The sequence below is a fragment of the Salvia miltiorrhiza genome, chromosome 5, assembly GCF_028751815.1.
Source record: "Salvia miltiorrhiza cultivar Shanhuang (shh) chromosome 5, IMPLAD_Smil_shh, whole genome shotgun sequence".
In the NCBI taxonomy this organism is placed as follows: Eukaryota; Viridiplantae; Streptophyta; class Magnoliopsida; order Lamiales; family Lamiaceae; genus Salvia; species Salvia miltiorrhiza.
Genome location: NC_080391.1, coordinates 16,466,344 through 16,482,954, shown reverse-complemented (window position 1 = coordinate 16,482,954; position 16,611 = coordinate 16,466,344). Strand labels below are relative to the sequence as shown.

General features: G+C 34.6%; 2 protein-coding genes across 2 annotated transcripts; one reads left to right on the top strand and one right to left on the bottom strand.

The window, feature by feature from the left end:
- Positions 1 to 7,155: 7,155 nt before the first annotated feature.
- On the bottom strand, positions 7,156 to 8,100 carry LOC131025574 (uncharacterized). Its single transcript, XM_057955374.1, has one exon. It carries the CDS (start codon positions 8,098 to 8,100, stop codon positions 7,156 to 7,158), a length of 945 nt encoding a protein of 314 aa, XP_057811357.1.
- Positions 8,101 to 12,931: 4,831 nt separating this feature from the next.
- On the top strand, positions 12,932 to 14,684 carry LOC130986359 (adenylate isopentenyltransferase-like). The gene has a single exon (XM_057909751.1). The coding sequence runs from the start codon at positions 13,103 to 13,105 to the stop codon at positions 14,222 to 14,224; it is 1,122 nt and encodes a 373-aa protein (XP_057765734.1). The 5' UTR covers positions 12,932 to 13,102; the 3' UTR covers positions 14,225 to 14,684.
- The last annotated feature ends 1,927 nt before the right edge of the window (positions 14,685 to 16,611 follow it).

Here is a 16,611-nt window from a genome sequence, read left to right as displayed (position 1 = left end):
CACGCACATTATAATTAAGAAGGAGAAATAACAAACTTGTGAATAAAGAGCGAAAAATTACCCTAATGAAATTGAAGACATTTCAACTTTGATTTTTTTTTTAAAGAGTAGTATACTATTTTTACAAATCTAAACACCTTATAGGAAATGGTTGAGATAACAATCAAAAGGTAATGTCATGCTTGCAAGAAGTCATCAAATGGAGGTTTGCTTCTTATCACGGCGTGAAGAAAATTTAGTACTATGTTTATACTTTTGCTTTTTTTTAATTCTCCGTTCATCTCTTAGCTTTTAGACTAAGAGATTTCCTTTTCATGACATTTTTCTCTCGAGGATTATAATTAAGATATTAATTAATTTCATGCTTGCATTCATGTAACCTCTGATAATTTAAAGGGCACATTACGTATATCGAATATTACACCATGCTATATATAAAACGAAACATAACACATAATATATATAATACGATCGGAAAATAATACATCTACCTATATATTATAAGTACTATATTTGACGTGATTCAGCAGTCGTCAAAACAGTTTGCAAATTGTTGCTCGTCAATTGTCAAATATTTCTTATACATTTTGTACACAACATGTGTTTATGGTGTTGTGTCCCTATCTTTGAGATGCTTGGTATCTTTGAACATTGAATTTTTCCCCCTTGGAAGAAAAAATGAAGCTTATCGTGATGATTATATATCTTGATCATGAAAAAATTATCATTAGATTAATGTATTTATTGTTTTCACACTAAAATTTTACTTTCCATGTATTGGCCATGATTGCATCAATAAGACTATATGTTTAAGTTAGATGAAGAAAAGTTGAACCCCATTTTGATGTTGACTACAGGGGTTCACACAAGTGAAACCATCTTTTTATGACCGATTAGATTCTTACACTTTTTAAGAGGTTTTAATAAATTTGAAGTTCTCACATCTTTTAATGATCTCAAGTGCGTAAATGTCAATGTGGATAGACAATGAAGAATTTATAAGTGAATCATCTGTCGTTTTTATTTCTTCTTGGGCATATAGCGGGGAGAACTTCTTTTTTAGAATTAATTATAGGTTTTACCCATCCTTAAATACAAAAATAAAAAATATCCAAATAAAGTAAAATATATAAATAATATTCACTTTTTATAAAACTTGACATTTATATCCTTCATAAAATTTTAATAATAAAAAATAAAAAGCTAAAAACACCCCCCCCCCATCGCCGAGTCGCATCTCCGCCTCCGCATTGCACCTCCATGCACATTTCTCTCTCTCTCTCCAGATTTGCCGCCTCCTCGATTTGCCTTGTTGCGCCTCCACTTCTCCACCTCTCTCCTTGTTTGTTTCTCTCTCTCTCTCTCTCTCTCTCTCTCTCTCTCTCTCTCTCTCTCTCTCTCTCTCTCTCTCTCTCTTTCTCTATCTCTCCAAATTCGTTACCTCTTCCCTCTATCTCGCCTCGTCTCATCCGCGTTGCGCCTCTGCTTTGCCTCAAATTTGAATTAGGTTCGGTGCTCGATGCTCAACACACGATGCTTGACGCTCGAGTGTCGAGTGATAGTTCAAATTGAACTTGCTCGATTCTCGACAAGTACGCTCGACACTCAATACTTGAGTGTCGAACAATCATTCCAATTGAATTATCGTTCAACGTTGATGCTTGACACTTCAGTGTTGAGCAATGCACGAATGCTCGATGCTCAATGCTAGTCGAGCATGTATGGTGGTGTTGGTGGATCTGTGAATTGGTGGAGGCGGTGGTGGTGGATTGGATTGTGAATTGTGGCGGTAGATGGTGGGGGTGGCAGATTATTTGAGAATTACATTTACTATTTATTAAATTTGATATTTGATTTCAATAGAAGGTAATAGATGCAGTCGGTGATGGTGGGGGATAAGGATAAAATGTTTAATATTTTTAATAAAATAACTGGTACATAAGGATAAAAATGTCTTAAATTGATACTATAATTTATTGTTTTGTAAATGATTGATATTTTTTAGATTTTATTTTTTAAGAAGGGTATATATCATTTTGCCTTTTCTCTTTTTGGAATGAGTTTTAGGTAAATCTCAAATTATACCAGATAGGTGCGGTATTAAAAATTCGATCTTAACGTGTAAATATCGTTAAACTCCAACTTAATTTTGTGACTTATGAGTTAAAAATGTTCATTGCTAAGTTTTAATTAGTTAATTTAGTTTTCATGATTTCGTACTAGATTAATCTATCAAATTTCGGAATAGAAAAGGTCTAAAGTTATTATGAGACATCGTTCCCTTTTCGTGCTCTTTATCTTTTTTATCTTTTCTAGTCCAATATTTTCTAGTCCACGGGTCAATAGTTTCACATTCAATTTTAAATGTGCCAATTATTGAATTTTGAGTTTGGGGAATTAATTTTAAAGTTAATGGGTCATTCTAGCCTATACTACGTAGTTAAAATAAAAAAGTACCTATGTAGATAAAAATATAAAAACAATAGTTACTTTTTATTTTAATATTTTACACGGAAAATTAGACGATTACACAAAAAATTTCAGACTATAATTTATGTAACAATGTAAATGATATTATTACACAGAATTTTACAATGTCGTGCAATTACAGCAATATTGTTATTTATACCGTTACACGAATTATATGAAAATTTTAATGTAATTATCAAAAAATAATTATATAAAAATAGTAAAATAAAAAAAACTGTTATTTTTATATTTTTATTCACACCCCTACATTTTCTTATTACAAGTATATCATTAGCTATTATAGGTGCCACTCATTGTCTCATTGATCGCATGCAATTATTTTCTATTATACAAATCAGGAAATATGATCGATTTCGGGCATTTTCATTATTTATGGTGGATATGGCGGCCACCTCGTGAACTTAATTAGCATAGCGCACACTACAAAAAAAACGCTAATAGACAACGAACGGAACCCGTTGTCTATTACAAAATCAACTGGTGTAAATGAGAGTATTGTCTATTGAGGGGCGGTCATAGACAACGGTTTCTAGACCGTTGTCTATTCTCTCATAGACAACGTCTTAGCGTTCGTTGTCTATTCTGTGATAGACAACATGAGAAAACCCGTTGTCTATTCTCTGATAGACAACGACTGGTCATCCGTTGTCTATTCTCTTATATACAACTAGTTCTTGACCGTTGTCTATTTGAAAATACAACATTGCAGAAAACCGTTGTCTATTCTCTGATAGCGCACACACTGCACCTTTCTTATCTTCAGAATTATTTGAAGCAATTAATTTAATCCAAGCTGTTGTCCTGAATAATCGTGCCTTTGTGAAAGACCAAACCGTGTGCCCTTGTTTAATAATGATTCTAATTGTGCAGAATTCAACAAGAAATTGATAATTTACATGAAATATATCTAATTTTTCACTGTAAAGGCCCGTTTGATTTTCAGTATTGGATTAATCAGGATATAAATTATCCTCATAATTTAGTGTGGATTAGTCATGATTTCTAATTTCAGATGGGTGTTTGATATCATTGGTAATTAATCCCAAAAAGTGTTTGGTATCCATTGAAATAGGTTGGATTAACATATCAAATACCTAAATTAGTAGCCTATGGAGGGGGTGGAATAATTAGTGTGGGTTAATCCCATGGGGGAGGTGGGATAATTAGTGTGGGTTAATCCCACAAAATAAGCTAGGGTCTTGGGATAAACCTGGAGTTGACCATATTTTTTTTTTTTCAGAAAAATGATTTTATTAGAGAAAGTTCATGGTACCAGAAGTACCAAACTGATTACAACAGAAAAGGGGAAATAGAATTGGAGAACCAACAGCTAAAATTAATCTCCATATCTAACAGTTTAAAAACCTTATTCCAACTCCATAGCCTCGCTTTGATTTCGCCCAGCATTTTCTTGACTTCCCAGTTCTTGTTCTGGAATCTACTCTCATTACGACCTTTCCAAATAAGCCAAGTGGTGCAAGTCCAAAGAGCCTCAAGGAATTTCTTACTGTTTTTTCCTCTGCCCTTGTGAATAAAGGAGTGGACCATATTAGTAACACATAATATCAAACACTACATAAATTCATATTAATTTAACTTATCCTGCTTTTAAACCCATATCAAACATAAGCGTGTTCATGGAGTATATACTAGCGATGTCAATAGCCTCAATTTACTAAATTTCGTGTCAATCTTATCAAGTTGCATGTTATTGAGTTACGGGATATATTTTTAGTTAAATTTTTCGTGCTAGAAGTTTTCTGACTCTATCCTTAAACTTTAGAGTTTCGGGACCTGTCAAATCAGTTGGACTTCAAAAATTATTTAAAAAATTAAATTAATATATTTATCTTGATAATTTTATATTTGCAACAAAGCAATACACATAATGTCATTTCAATATTGACTTACATAATAACTAATACATAAATATTAGAGAAATAGAGATACATATATTTTTCTAAATAATTATCATTTTGTAACTTTTACATCAAAACATTTTATGCCTAGTGTTAAAGTGAAAAACAAGGAAGTGAAAGTGATGAGTACAACTTTCAAGTGCTAAATGAAAACACAATCCATAAATATTTGGAAACAAATCTTTAAAAAGCTCATTTTCAAAAAAAAAAAAAAAACTTAAAATTGTGAAATTAAATAATGAGAAAATTTTCAATTGACCAGACAACTCGCTAGTTTTATGGTCAACTCTACGAGGCTTGAGCTATTTTGACTAACTATCAGATTATTGAGCTATTTAGTTATTGATTATTTGAAGTGAATTTTTCAAGCTATGAATTTTTAGCTCTAATCCTTTTAAATTGTTGAACTATTTGGGTCAATGTATGAATTTTGAACTAGCTAGATTGACATCCCTTGTTGATCTAAATTTTTGTTATACTTGTTTTCTCTAAAAGAGGTTTTAACGAGATTCGGATCTACTGAGGAACAACGGACTTAAGGAAGCCGACTCTCGTTCTTTGGACCAACCTATGACCGAAAAAAAAGGAGTTCGTCACGTCACTCTTTTTCACATAGGGAGAAAAGGTTACGATAGCAAGCCCCTCCCCGGCCTGAGAGCCTCCAGGACAAGGAGGCGGCGATCAACCATCCACATCCACTCTCGAGATTCATATTGATCAATTGATCTCTGTGTCCTGCCAGTTCGCTAAGTAGACTCAATTGCTCCTTTTCGCTCTTATGGATTGAAATTTTTTCTCTTTTTTTTTTTTAAATAAAATTGTAGTTTAATAATACGGAATGTTTGGAGGCGCTTATATTTACTGTGGATAAATCCGAGTCTGTCAAATTAATACTTCACAAATTATTACACTATTTGTTAAACTCGATATAAATTATTTCAGTATGGTTACAAAATAAATTAAGGTATAAGAAAAAAGAAATCAACATTACGCATCAATATATATCGTCTATTCGTCTATACACGTATAACACAGGTAAGGGTTAAAAAAGTTCATAAGCCAAACTAGGGGGGAAAAAAAAGTAGTTAAATAAATACAAAACAAGAAAATTAAAATTATATTAATACTATTTAAATATAAAATTTCAAAATAAAATAAAAATACATATTAATACTAGACATTCCACATTCCACCAAACCCCAAAATCTAGAAACAGAAGCGTGAATGCATAGTGCATGAGGTTTCCCATTAGCACACAATCCACAGGCGTTGCCTAGGAAAATAAAAATTATAATTTAATTGTTCTAAGAGCTAAAGATTAATTAATTAGCTATAGTATTAATTTTAGGAAAAATTTCATGGGGCCCTGCGATGAACCCCCACGCCCCCCTGCCCCTGCCCCTGTGCAGCCAATCGGGTTCGAGTCGAGCCCCCACGCGGCCGGTTGGGTTTATTCCTATTTTAATTTTTAAATTAGTATTGGATTTATCTTCATCTCTTCGGCCTCACTTATTTTTTTTGTTATCTTGAAAAAGAAAGATTCAGCTGTAGATGTGATATTTGTTGTTGTTATAATTGTACGTATATAATTTGACGTATATATCTCATCAAATCATTATAACTATACTTATGAGTTTTCTTTTACGCAAATGTTGTTTTTTGATCCATTGAAATTGGACGATTCTCTCTTACCCAATTTCACTCATTCATCATTCATGTCAGATACAGTAACGAGTTTTTAGGACATCATCTTATATTATTGGAATCACTATTTCAATCCAAGCCTAACTATAGATAATGACCTGCAAATTCCATCGAACATTCACACACTAAAATATGCTGTGGTTCTAATTAGATTTATCTGGGCCGTTATAGGCTCGTATTTATTAAAATGCTAAATATTGTTATTGCTAATTACCTACAAACTATAATATCAATACAACATAACACTATAATATAGATATATATATCAGAAAAAAAGGGGGATTAATATCATTTCATGACAGAATAATATGGATCACACACACATACCAAACACACAAATTACATATATCCTTTTTCGTTTAGTCGCTTTCTGTATTCAAAATTTTAGGTAGTTGGCATTGTTTTTGGTATGTTCATTAGTAATATTCGATGTGTTGACATGTAACATGTTGCAAGAAACTACTTGTCTAATGAAAAGACAAGATACCGATATGGCGGCGTCGACCATGAATCAATTCATTTGTATAGTAACTGTGCAAATCAAGAAATCCTGCCAATTTGCTAAGTCAAAAAGGTCCCTTTTATTTTTTAGGGATATGCATCATACAATTATTTATATCGTTACATGTTCTATTTAGATTAGCACCACGCAATGCAGGCAAAAAGAAGTTTGATTAAATTGGTGTCGACCATTCATTTATAATTTCATTCTATGATTGGGATTCCATGCATTCTTTTCCTATGAAAGGATTCCATGCATTCTCACCTTCCTTAATTGGATTTACAAATTAAAAGTTGAAACTAAAAAATAAAGACGAGATTTTTAAAATCATCCAAGAAAATAGAATAAACCCGAAGTAAATTTTAAATAGACCAAACTGGATTATAGTTAAGAAACAAATAAAAAAAGTTAAAGAACAAAAAAAAAAAAGTAAACTAAAAAAAAAATAACTCAACCAAACAATGTATTATGATTTTAGTTTTTTTTTTATCAGAAAAGAAGTAGATAAAAACCCAAGGAAGGCATAAGAAATGCCCAAAGTTAGTTACACATGAAGGGTGCCAAAATACAGGAGCACCAAGAAGGAAAAGTATCCTTCCACTCAAAAATACCAAAAATAAAGTTCCAACTCCACATTCTTGCTTTAATTTCCAAGCAAGTACTCTTGATATCCCAAGCCTTTCCATCGAAACGACTCTCATTCCTTCTCCTCCACAGAACCCAGATCGAGCAACACCACAAAGCCTTCAAGAATCGGTGCCATTTCTTTCCTTTTCCCAGGTGAATAAAAGAAAGAAAATGATCCGGGATGCTTGCCGGACGAGCTGTGAACACGCCTAGCCATCCATAGATGTTATCCCACACGGCCTCTGTTTTTGGACAAAGGATGAGAGTATGACTAACCGATTCAACTGCGTGGAAACACGCTGTACAGCTCCGTTCAACGAGTCCAAGTTCGACGTTTCTCTTGATTAAATTATCGCAGGTTGGAAGCCTGTTCTTCAAAGCTCTCCACGCCGTCATCCTTGCCTTCTGAGTAGCCGGGGCTTTCCACAACTTCCGGAACTGCATCGATGCGTTATCACACGTCTGGTTCGTCTGGTTCAGATCCTTAATTGCGCGATATGCAGAATTTGTGGAGTAGACTCCACCCTTGTCAGCCTTCCACTCCCACGTATCTTTTTTACCTGCACAAGGAGGAAAACCAGAAATCGTCTCCATTAAGGAGTTGACAGATTCCACTTCTCTCTCCCTCAGTTCGCATTTCCACTTTACCTCCCAAACCCATCTCCCGTCACACCATTTCCCCATATCATTCACAGTTGCATTTCTATCTTCACAAAGCCAAAATAATCTTGGGAATTCATCCTTGAGGGGCCGACTTCCCAACCAAACACATGACCAGAAACTAGTGTCTCTTCCATCCCCGATGACCCTCTTCAAATTATTATGGAACCATTTTCCGGCAGGTCTTGACGCCTTCATCACAATTCTCCCCCACCAGTCACTCCTCCGACCCCTACTATCTTCCCCACTTCTCTCACACCACCCCTACTTCACCTCCCCATGGATCAACGAGATGACTCTAGCCCACAGGCTTTCCTTTCCAACCAAAAACCTCCACACCCATTTCAAAACAAGAGCCTCATTAAACCACTCAATATTTTTAAGACCGAGGCCTCCGTCACCAGGATCCCGACACAAATCAGTCCAACTTATGATTTTACTATTCTTTACTAATCTATATAATATTCCCTCCATCCTGTAAGAGGGTATCACTCGGGGGATGATAAAGGTTTTAAAAACTATTTGGATACTTTATTATGGGACCGATGAAAATGAAAAAAGAAATGATATTTTCTTATGAAATGAAGGGAGTATATAAAAACACAGTTTCTTCCCGCCAATATTTAAAAATCAATTCTCCACTACTATTTCTGCGTTTTAATATCAACCTATATTTATATCTATATAATATATTAAAGCACAGTTTTAACAGATACTCCCTCCGTCCACGAAAAAGACTCTCATTTGGGACTAGGCACGGGTTTTAAGAAAGTTGTTAAAGTAGGTGTAAGTGGAGAGAGAAGTAAATTTATAGGGCTAGTTTTAATAACAATTTTAATTGCTTAATCCTCTATTAATGGGTAAAGAAATTCGGCAGATTCCAAACAAATTTAAAGCAGTATTGAGCAAACAATTTCAACAACAAATTCAAACAAATTCGATTCCAGCAAGAAATGAATTTCAACAACAAATTCAACAAATCGATTCCACTAACAAATTTAAGAAATTACAGCAACAAATTCAACAAAAAGATTCCACCAACATATTTAGGAAATTCCAGCAACAAATTCAGCCATGGTTGTCGTCTGTTCAGACAGTGGGGGAGTCAAAGCTTGGGGCAGGCAGCCATGGTTGTCGGAATTTCTGAGACAGCAAGGAATTTTTTAGGGAGGCGGCAATTTGGGGGAGGCGGCGATTAAGGGTTTTGGGCTCAGAGGGAGGCGGCGATTTGGGGTTTCGTCGTTGTTACCTGAGAACGACGACGACGGCATCGGGTCCTCCCGCGGCTGCTAATTGTTGTGTCGGAGAAAGGGGCCGTCGATTGTGGCACTCCTCACTGGGGAAGAGAGGCGGGCCGCGCAGTGCATGTGGCTCCTTACCTTGAAAAATGAGGCGTCGATTTGAGGAAGGCGACGCCTTAGGGTTTCAGGCTCACAGGGAGGCGGCAATTTGAAGGAAGCGACACCTTAGGGTTTTGGACTCACATGTAGGCGGCGATTTGAGGGAGGTGGCGATTTGGGGTGTTGGGTCAGAGGGAGGCGATGATTTGTGGGAGGCGGGAGGCGACAATTTGAGGGACGCTTGCTTTGAGGGAGGCGGCGCCTTAAGGTGAAGAAGAAGGAGTAAGGCGGTGAGATCAGAGGTTGAGCTTTCAGACGAAGAAGAAAAAGGTTGAGACGCCGCTCCAGATTTAGAAAATAGGGTTTGAATTGAGAATTGATATTGAACGAGTGAATATTAGAATTAATCTCTAGGGTTTTTTTTATTGCTAATTATGTTTGATTAAGTTTAAGTGGAGAGAATTTTTAATTAGTGAGGTGGGTCCTTTAATGCAAATAAAGTAAATACATAAAGTTACAAAGGGTATAATTGTATAAAAAGTGAAACAGGACTCTTTTTTGTGGAGAAAAAAAAGAGGGGAATCATAACTCTTTTTTTGTGGACGGGAAAGTACTTTTTAGTGTAAATTTCAAAAATTTTGATTTTTGGTACTCTACGTCTACGATGCCTATTTTTCTTCTACAATTCACATTGAATCCCACAATTTTTTTCTCGTTGTTATTCTCATATATATATATATATATATATATATATATATATATATATATATATATATATATATATATTTTCTTTTCAAATATAATATAATTTGACTAATGGTAAGATATTCAATATACATATCAAATTAAATATCAAGTCAAGAACTTTAAATTAGTATATATTGTATGAAAAATAATTTTAAAAAATTAAAAAGTTTAGAAATTAGAAGTTTTATACAAAATTATTTTCTCTCTTCTCCCTGTTATTCTTTTCTATATCTTATTCTTTTCGCATTTATCTTTTCTTGTTCTATTTTTTTTTATTATTATAACATGCTTTAAAGAATACATAAACATATTGTCTTCCTTAATTAATTAAAAGTAAATTATTTAAATACTTAAAACTTTATGTTATACAACTTACAAGTGAATTGTTTAAATTATTAATTATGCATGATATATAATTTAATCTTAATTATGTTTTCTTATTTTATATAATTATAATGAATTTTGTGCATCACACGAGAGACCTGTACTAATTATTATAATGAAAAAGAAATTCCCTCAAAAAATGGGAAAGAAATTGCCTTCAAAGTTTTAGTGAAAAAAAAAAACCAATATAAATCCAATAGCCAAGGTAGCACGTAGGGATGGCAATGAGCCGGATCTGGACCGGATCCTGCTTGGTCCAGATCCAGATCCATGTTTTTTTTACTTAGATCCAGATCCGGTCCAGATTCATTGGATCCAAAAAATTGGGATCCAGACCTAGATCCATTAGATCCACAGGGTCTCGGGTCCAGACCCGGATCCATATTATTTTATTTTCTAAAATAATTGTGACTAAAATTAACATTTCGAATAAGCTATACTTAAATATATTTCCTACATCAAATTACATTTAACTATCTTCTAATTGTCAATTGTAAGATCAGCTTGTTACTTCCATGATTACTAGTTTACTACTCTCTCCTAGGTTTACTCCAGTCACAGGTGCTAAATTGCATAAACATGTTTCGTGCCTAGTTTCACTTGCAGTTAGAACTATCAATTCATCTGTATATATATTGCATTTTCATCAAATAGATACATTTTACTTATCAAAACAATAAACAAGAAAAGAAAAAAAATATAAAAATGAGCTTAGGGATGGAGAATTAAAAATAAAAATATTATATATTTAAATATAACCGGGTCCATGGACCGGATCTGGACCGGATCTGGGTTTTATATCAACTACTCCAGATCCGGATCCGATTTTTTAGAAAATGGTCCAGATCCGGTCCAGATCCGTCGGGTCCAAATTTTGTAAGGTCCAAATTCAAAAAAAAGGGTCTGGATCCGCGGATCTGGACCTGGCCTCGGATCCATTGCCATCCCTAGTAGCACGTGGCGTGCATTGTAGATTTTGGGCTTCTAATTGATCACCAACATACATAAGCATAAGACTCTAAAAAAAACATACATAAGCATAAGGATTTTGTGCATTAATTCAAGGAACTGCATTTCTTGCCATATGTAAGCTCTTACGTGGGCCCACTTAAATGATTGTGAAATAGTACTCCCTCTGTCCACATTTGAAATGCAACCGAGGGAGTAATATATAGCTAACTGTGTTCTTTTTTATATAAATATCATTATTGGCCTTGAGGATTTTTTTCAAAAATATTTTACTTCAAGATTAATTATAAAATAATATCTATCATTTTATTTTTTATTTTTATTATTTTTATGACCCATAAAAATAATTCGATAATCGATAATTGACGCGTTCCGACAAATAATCATGTTGTCAATATACGTTGAATAAGAAAAAACGAAAAATATCCATAATTGAAAACACACTCGTTTTTGTGCCGGTGAGCCACATCATCACTACCACGTAGTTTTCGAATGGAGAGAATTGAAAATTGATGATAAAACTAAACGACTGTAAAAAAAATTAATAAAATTAAATTTTCAAAGTTCATGGACAATATATTTTGACCAAAATTTATAATTTTACATGTATTTAACTAAAAAATAAATAAGTAACTAAATTCATTTAAACTTTAGAAACCATCAATAATGATGAACATTTAATTTAAATTTTAGCATAAGCAACTACAGTTTTAAATTTTAATCCGATGAAAAAGGGACTGTCTAAATAAACCAAATAATTTCTCTTTACACACTTCTTTTCCTTTATATATAAATGTTTGGTGTATGAATTAAGAAAAAAGGGGTGCTTAAAAAGGTTACGGGGTGTATAATTGCATTTAGCACGGTAGCATGGTAGTTTTTTGCTTTCCTCTATATACGCTGTCCGTGACTCCGTGCAATTAAAAATATCATTTTCCATTGTACAGTCTTTAAAATTTTCTTTATTTATTCATGTAATTTATTAAAAATAAATAGTAATTTTTTATCTACATTAATAAATATTTTAATCCTTCTTATTTATATCTCTTATATTTAAGTGTTTCTAACACATTGTTAGATTAATTTATTCAAATATTTGTCAATGATTTTCTGTATTCAATATGATAAATTAAATAAAAAAGATTACACACCTAGTACTAATATTTTTTTACAGAAAAAATAAATATTTTAAAAGATATTTGATGGTGAATTCAAACCTGATAGATTTAATTTTAAACATTAATCATCTTAGGTCTATACACGCCTTATAATAGTTTATTAATTGTAACATATAAGGTTCACAAATTTATAGACATAGTTAATCTAAACAAAATCATCTATTGATTTTAATATTTTCAATGATAGTCATTCAATTCATACAGCTTAAGATATTTTGAATATTATTGGTAATTAAGTCAAAAGAAATCAACCAAAAACTTGAATATCCCCCCTAAATAAGAGAGAATTTCCATAGTGTAAAAAATAAAAGATTTTACCCAATAATAAATTTTTTCGATGCCACCTCAGCATGTGTAATATTTAAAAAAGTAAAAGTTCACTTTGTAGAGGAGAAAAGGGAATGTTGGGATTCACTAGTCAGTCTCACACCGTCAAACACTCGGCTCAAATATATAGATACACACAAGCACAAAAAAATAAAATGAAGAGAGGGAGAAGAGAGAGAGCGAAGAATCAAGTGAAGTATATATAAAATGAAGGAATGAAGAAGAAGAAGAAGCTATATATATACATATTTATTTATGAGGGCCAACAGCTCAAGACAAAAGTGCCGTACAATTGTGCTTAACAACTCTTCATCCATTCCTCATTCCCTTGTGATCAGGTGCGGCTCTCTCTCTCTCCAGCGGCATTCGCATTGCTTGGTTTTCCTTATGAGAAGATTATCATCATTCTTTTTAAAGAGCCATCACTTCCCTTACAAAACCCTCTCTCTCCCACCGCGGCGGCCCCACATGTCCTCCCGCCCCCGCAAAATCGTGGTAGTGATGGGCCCCACGGGGTGCGGCAAGACTAAACTCTCTATCGACCTCATCTCCCGATTCTTCCCCTCCTCTGAAATCATCAACTCCGACAAAATCCAAGTCTACCGCGGCCTCGACATCACCACCAACAAAATCCCCCTCCCCGACCGCCGAAACGTCCGCCACCACCTCCTCGGGGACTTCGACCCCTCCGATTCCCACCCCGAGTTCACCCCATCCGACTTCCGCTCTGCCGCCTCCCAAGCCGTGTCTCAGATCCTCGCCCGCCGCAGGATACCCTTCATCGTCGGCGGCTCCAACTCGCTAATCTACGCATTGCTGGCCAACAAGTTCAACCCGGATTGCGACGTATTTACCCAGGCGGACTCCGCCTTCTGCAAGGAGCAGAGGTACGAGTGCTGCTTTATCTACGTGGACGTGGCGCTGCCGGTGCTCAACCAGTACCTAATAAAACGCGTGGACGACATGCTGGAGTCGGGCATGTTCGAGGAGCTGGCGGCGTATTTCGCGAGCCCGGAGTCGGAATCGGTGAGGGAGAGCGGGTTGAGGAAGGCGATTGGGGTGCCGGAGTTCGAGGGGTACTTCCGGCGGTTCAAGGGGGAGGGGTGGCGGAGCGGGGACGATGACGTGGAGAAGAAGGAGGTGTACGAGGAGGCCGTGGGGGCCATCAAGGATAACACGTGTCAGCTCGCCAAGAGGCAGGTCGAAAAGATCCTGCGCCTCAGGGACTCCGCCGGATGGGACCTCAAGAGGGTCGAGACTACGCCGGCGCTCAGGGCCGCCGTCGACGGGGCCGGCGGGAGGAGGGTGGCCGAGATTTGGGAGAGGCAGGTGGTGGAGCCAAGCGTGAAGATTGTGAAGCACTTCTTGATGGAGTAGGTTTTCCAGCTATTTCCAGCTCCTGTTTGTCCTCAAAATTGAACATTCCCCCTCCAACTCTCTTTCTCTCTCTCTCTACCCGTTTCTCTCTCCTGTTTGTTAAGAGTATTTTTTTTTTTCATTCAAAGTTTTCTTGTTGTAAAAGTTTTGCAACTGTGGGGGTTGGGGGGTGGAAGGGAGGGGGGCGACCAATTTTGGGGTTAAGGCTGATCGAGTCTCTAGAGATGAAAATCTGGGCAGTGAGAGGTGGTACATTCTGCTAACTTATGAATACAAACAAAAACTAGTCAAGAAAAAATTGTATGTTTCTCCTTGTTTTTATTCTATTTTTACCCATTTTTGTTCGTACCAATAATTTCCAGCATTTTCTGAAATCTAGCAAATAGCTAGACTGGGAGTTTGAATCCTAGGTTTCATGTGATCGCAGACCAACAAAAATTTATTTTCCTTTCTCTCCTTCTGATTATGATAATTTCTTTTTAGAAAGGGACACTTTTGGACCCATATATATTAATTACTCGCTTTGCTTCATAAAAATATTCATTTTTAAATGAAACAAATTTTAACAAATGATTGCTCATTTGTTATGAATGAGTAGAGTAAGGTCTTAAGTGAAAAAATTATTAAAAATAGATTAAATATAGTTTATGAAGACAAATAAAAATAATAAATTAGATATATATTTTATGAGAACAGAGCTCAAAGCTTGCCTTTGGGTGCATTTGATCAAACTTGACCTCCCAAATTTGATAGTCGGTGTATTGGTAGATACCATATTTAATTACTCCCTCCATCCACACCTCCGTTCACATGAAAAGATGTCCTAATAAGCAGGGACGGAGCCAAGAATTAAGTTCGGAGGGGGGGACTGAACTTATACGGGGTTTTTTTGGGCATTCTGTATATTTAAGGTATTTTTTTATTAAAATACGAGCATAATACTAATAATAACGAACAATATTTTCATAGATTATATAGTTTCAATATATCACAAAACTTTTTTTGGACATTCCGTATATTTAAAGCATTTTTTATTAAAAGGCAAGCATAATAATTAATAATAATAACAAACAATATGTTCATAGATTATATATTTTCTATATATTACAAATTAGTTTCAATACATTATAATTTTTTTAGCATTTCATACATATTAGGCATTTTTTTATTAAAAGACAAGTATAATAGTAATAATAACAAACAATATTGCATAGATTATATAGTTTTAAATAACAAAATTATCCTTAAATTAAGTATATATGAGAGAATATAATAACCAAATACTCTTTTATAAAACAAAATTATTTTATAATAGGTATAAACATATATCCATATATATTTTAAATTTAAAATTTAAAATAAAATAAAAAAAAAACTCAAAATTTGGGAGGGGACTCTAGCCCCCCCCCCCCCCCCCCCCCCCCCCTAGCCCCTCTGGCTCCGTCCCTGCTAATAAGGATGATATGTGTTTTAAGAAAATTTATGTTATTTATTTAATGAGTTAAAAAAGGGATTCACAAATTAAGAAAAGTGATAAAAATTAATTAAGTTATTACTAAAAATAGATTAGGACATCTTTTTGTGGATATAAGGAGTGCTATTTATTATCATTAATAAATCAAGAATTGATTATATTAACAAAAAGTTGAGCAACTTTTCGGAAATTAACTTTAGGTAATTATCTGCAGAGTCAATGCTACGTAAACTCGGCTGATGGTATTCTGGAAAAAAAATGGAAATAAAAGAGAACCGAGGTTTTTTTGGAGATGGCAAAGTGGAATTAAATATTGAATTTCATCCACTCACTCACTCACGGATAGAGTTAATTTTGTGGATGGAGTAGATGAATATCGATAAGTTAATTCAATTTTAAGATTTATTCTATTTTATGCGTAGTCATATCTAAATATGTGATGAATTGGTGTACAATCGATGTACAATAAATGAAGAATTTCAGTCACCTAGTATACATGAGCGTGTTCTAAAATAATAGTAATAAAAATCAACATAGACTTGCCATTTCCCTTCAAAAATATTTAGATATAGATCATTTTGATGCAATTCAAATTGAAAGACTCATGGATCTGAGATTGTTTGTGACAGACGCTGGTTATGTAAAGAATTGGTTGAAAGTTGAAAGCCTATAGATAGGCAATTTTTGGGTAGTCCATTATGTAACACAATCATGTATTCGCAGATATTAGAATTTACAAGTAGAGTGTGGTGCGGATTCCTATAAAAGGTGGTCCTCATCCATCCTAATATGTATACACTGCTCCCTTTCAGTTTTTCCTCTGCTCTGTAAAACAAGCTCCCTTATTTTCATGCTATAATCAAGCTCCCCTTCCTTGTCACATCATCACATTAACATCCTCCTACTCTTTTCT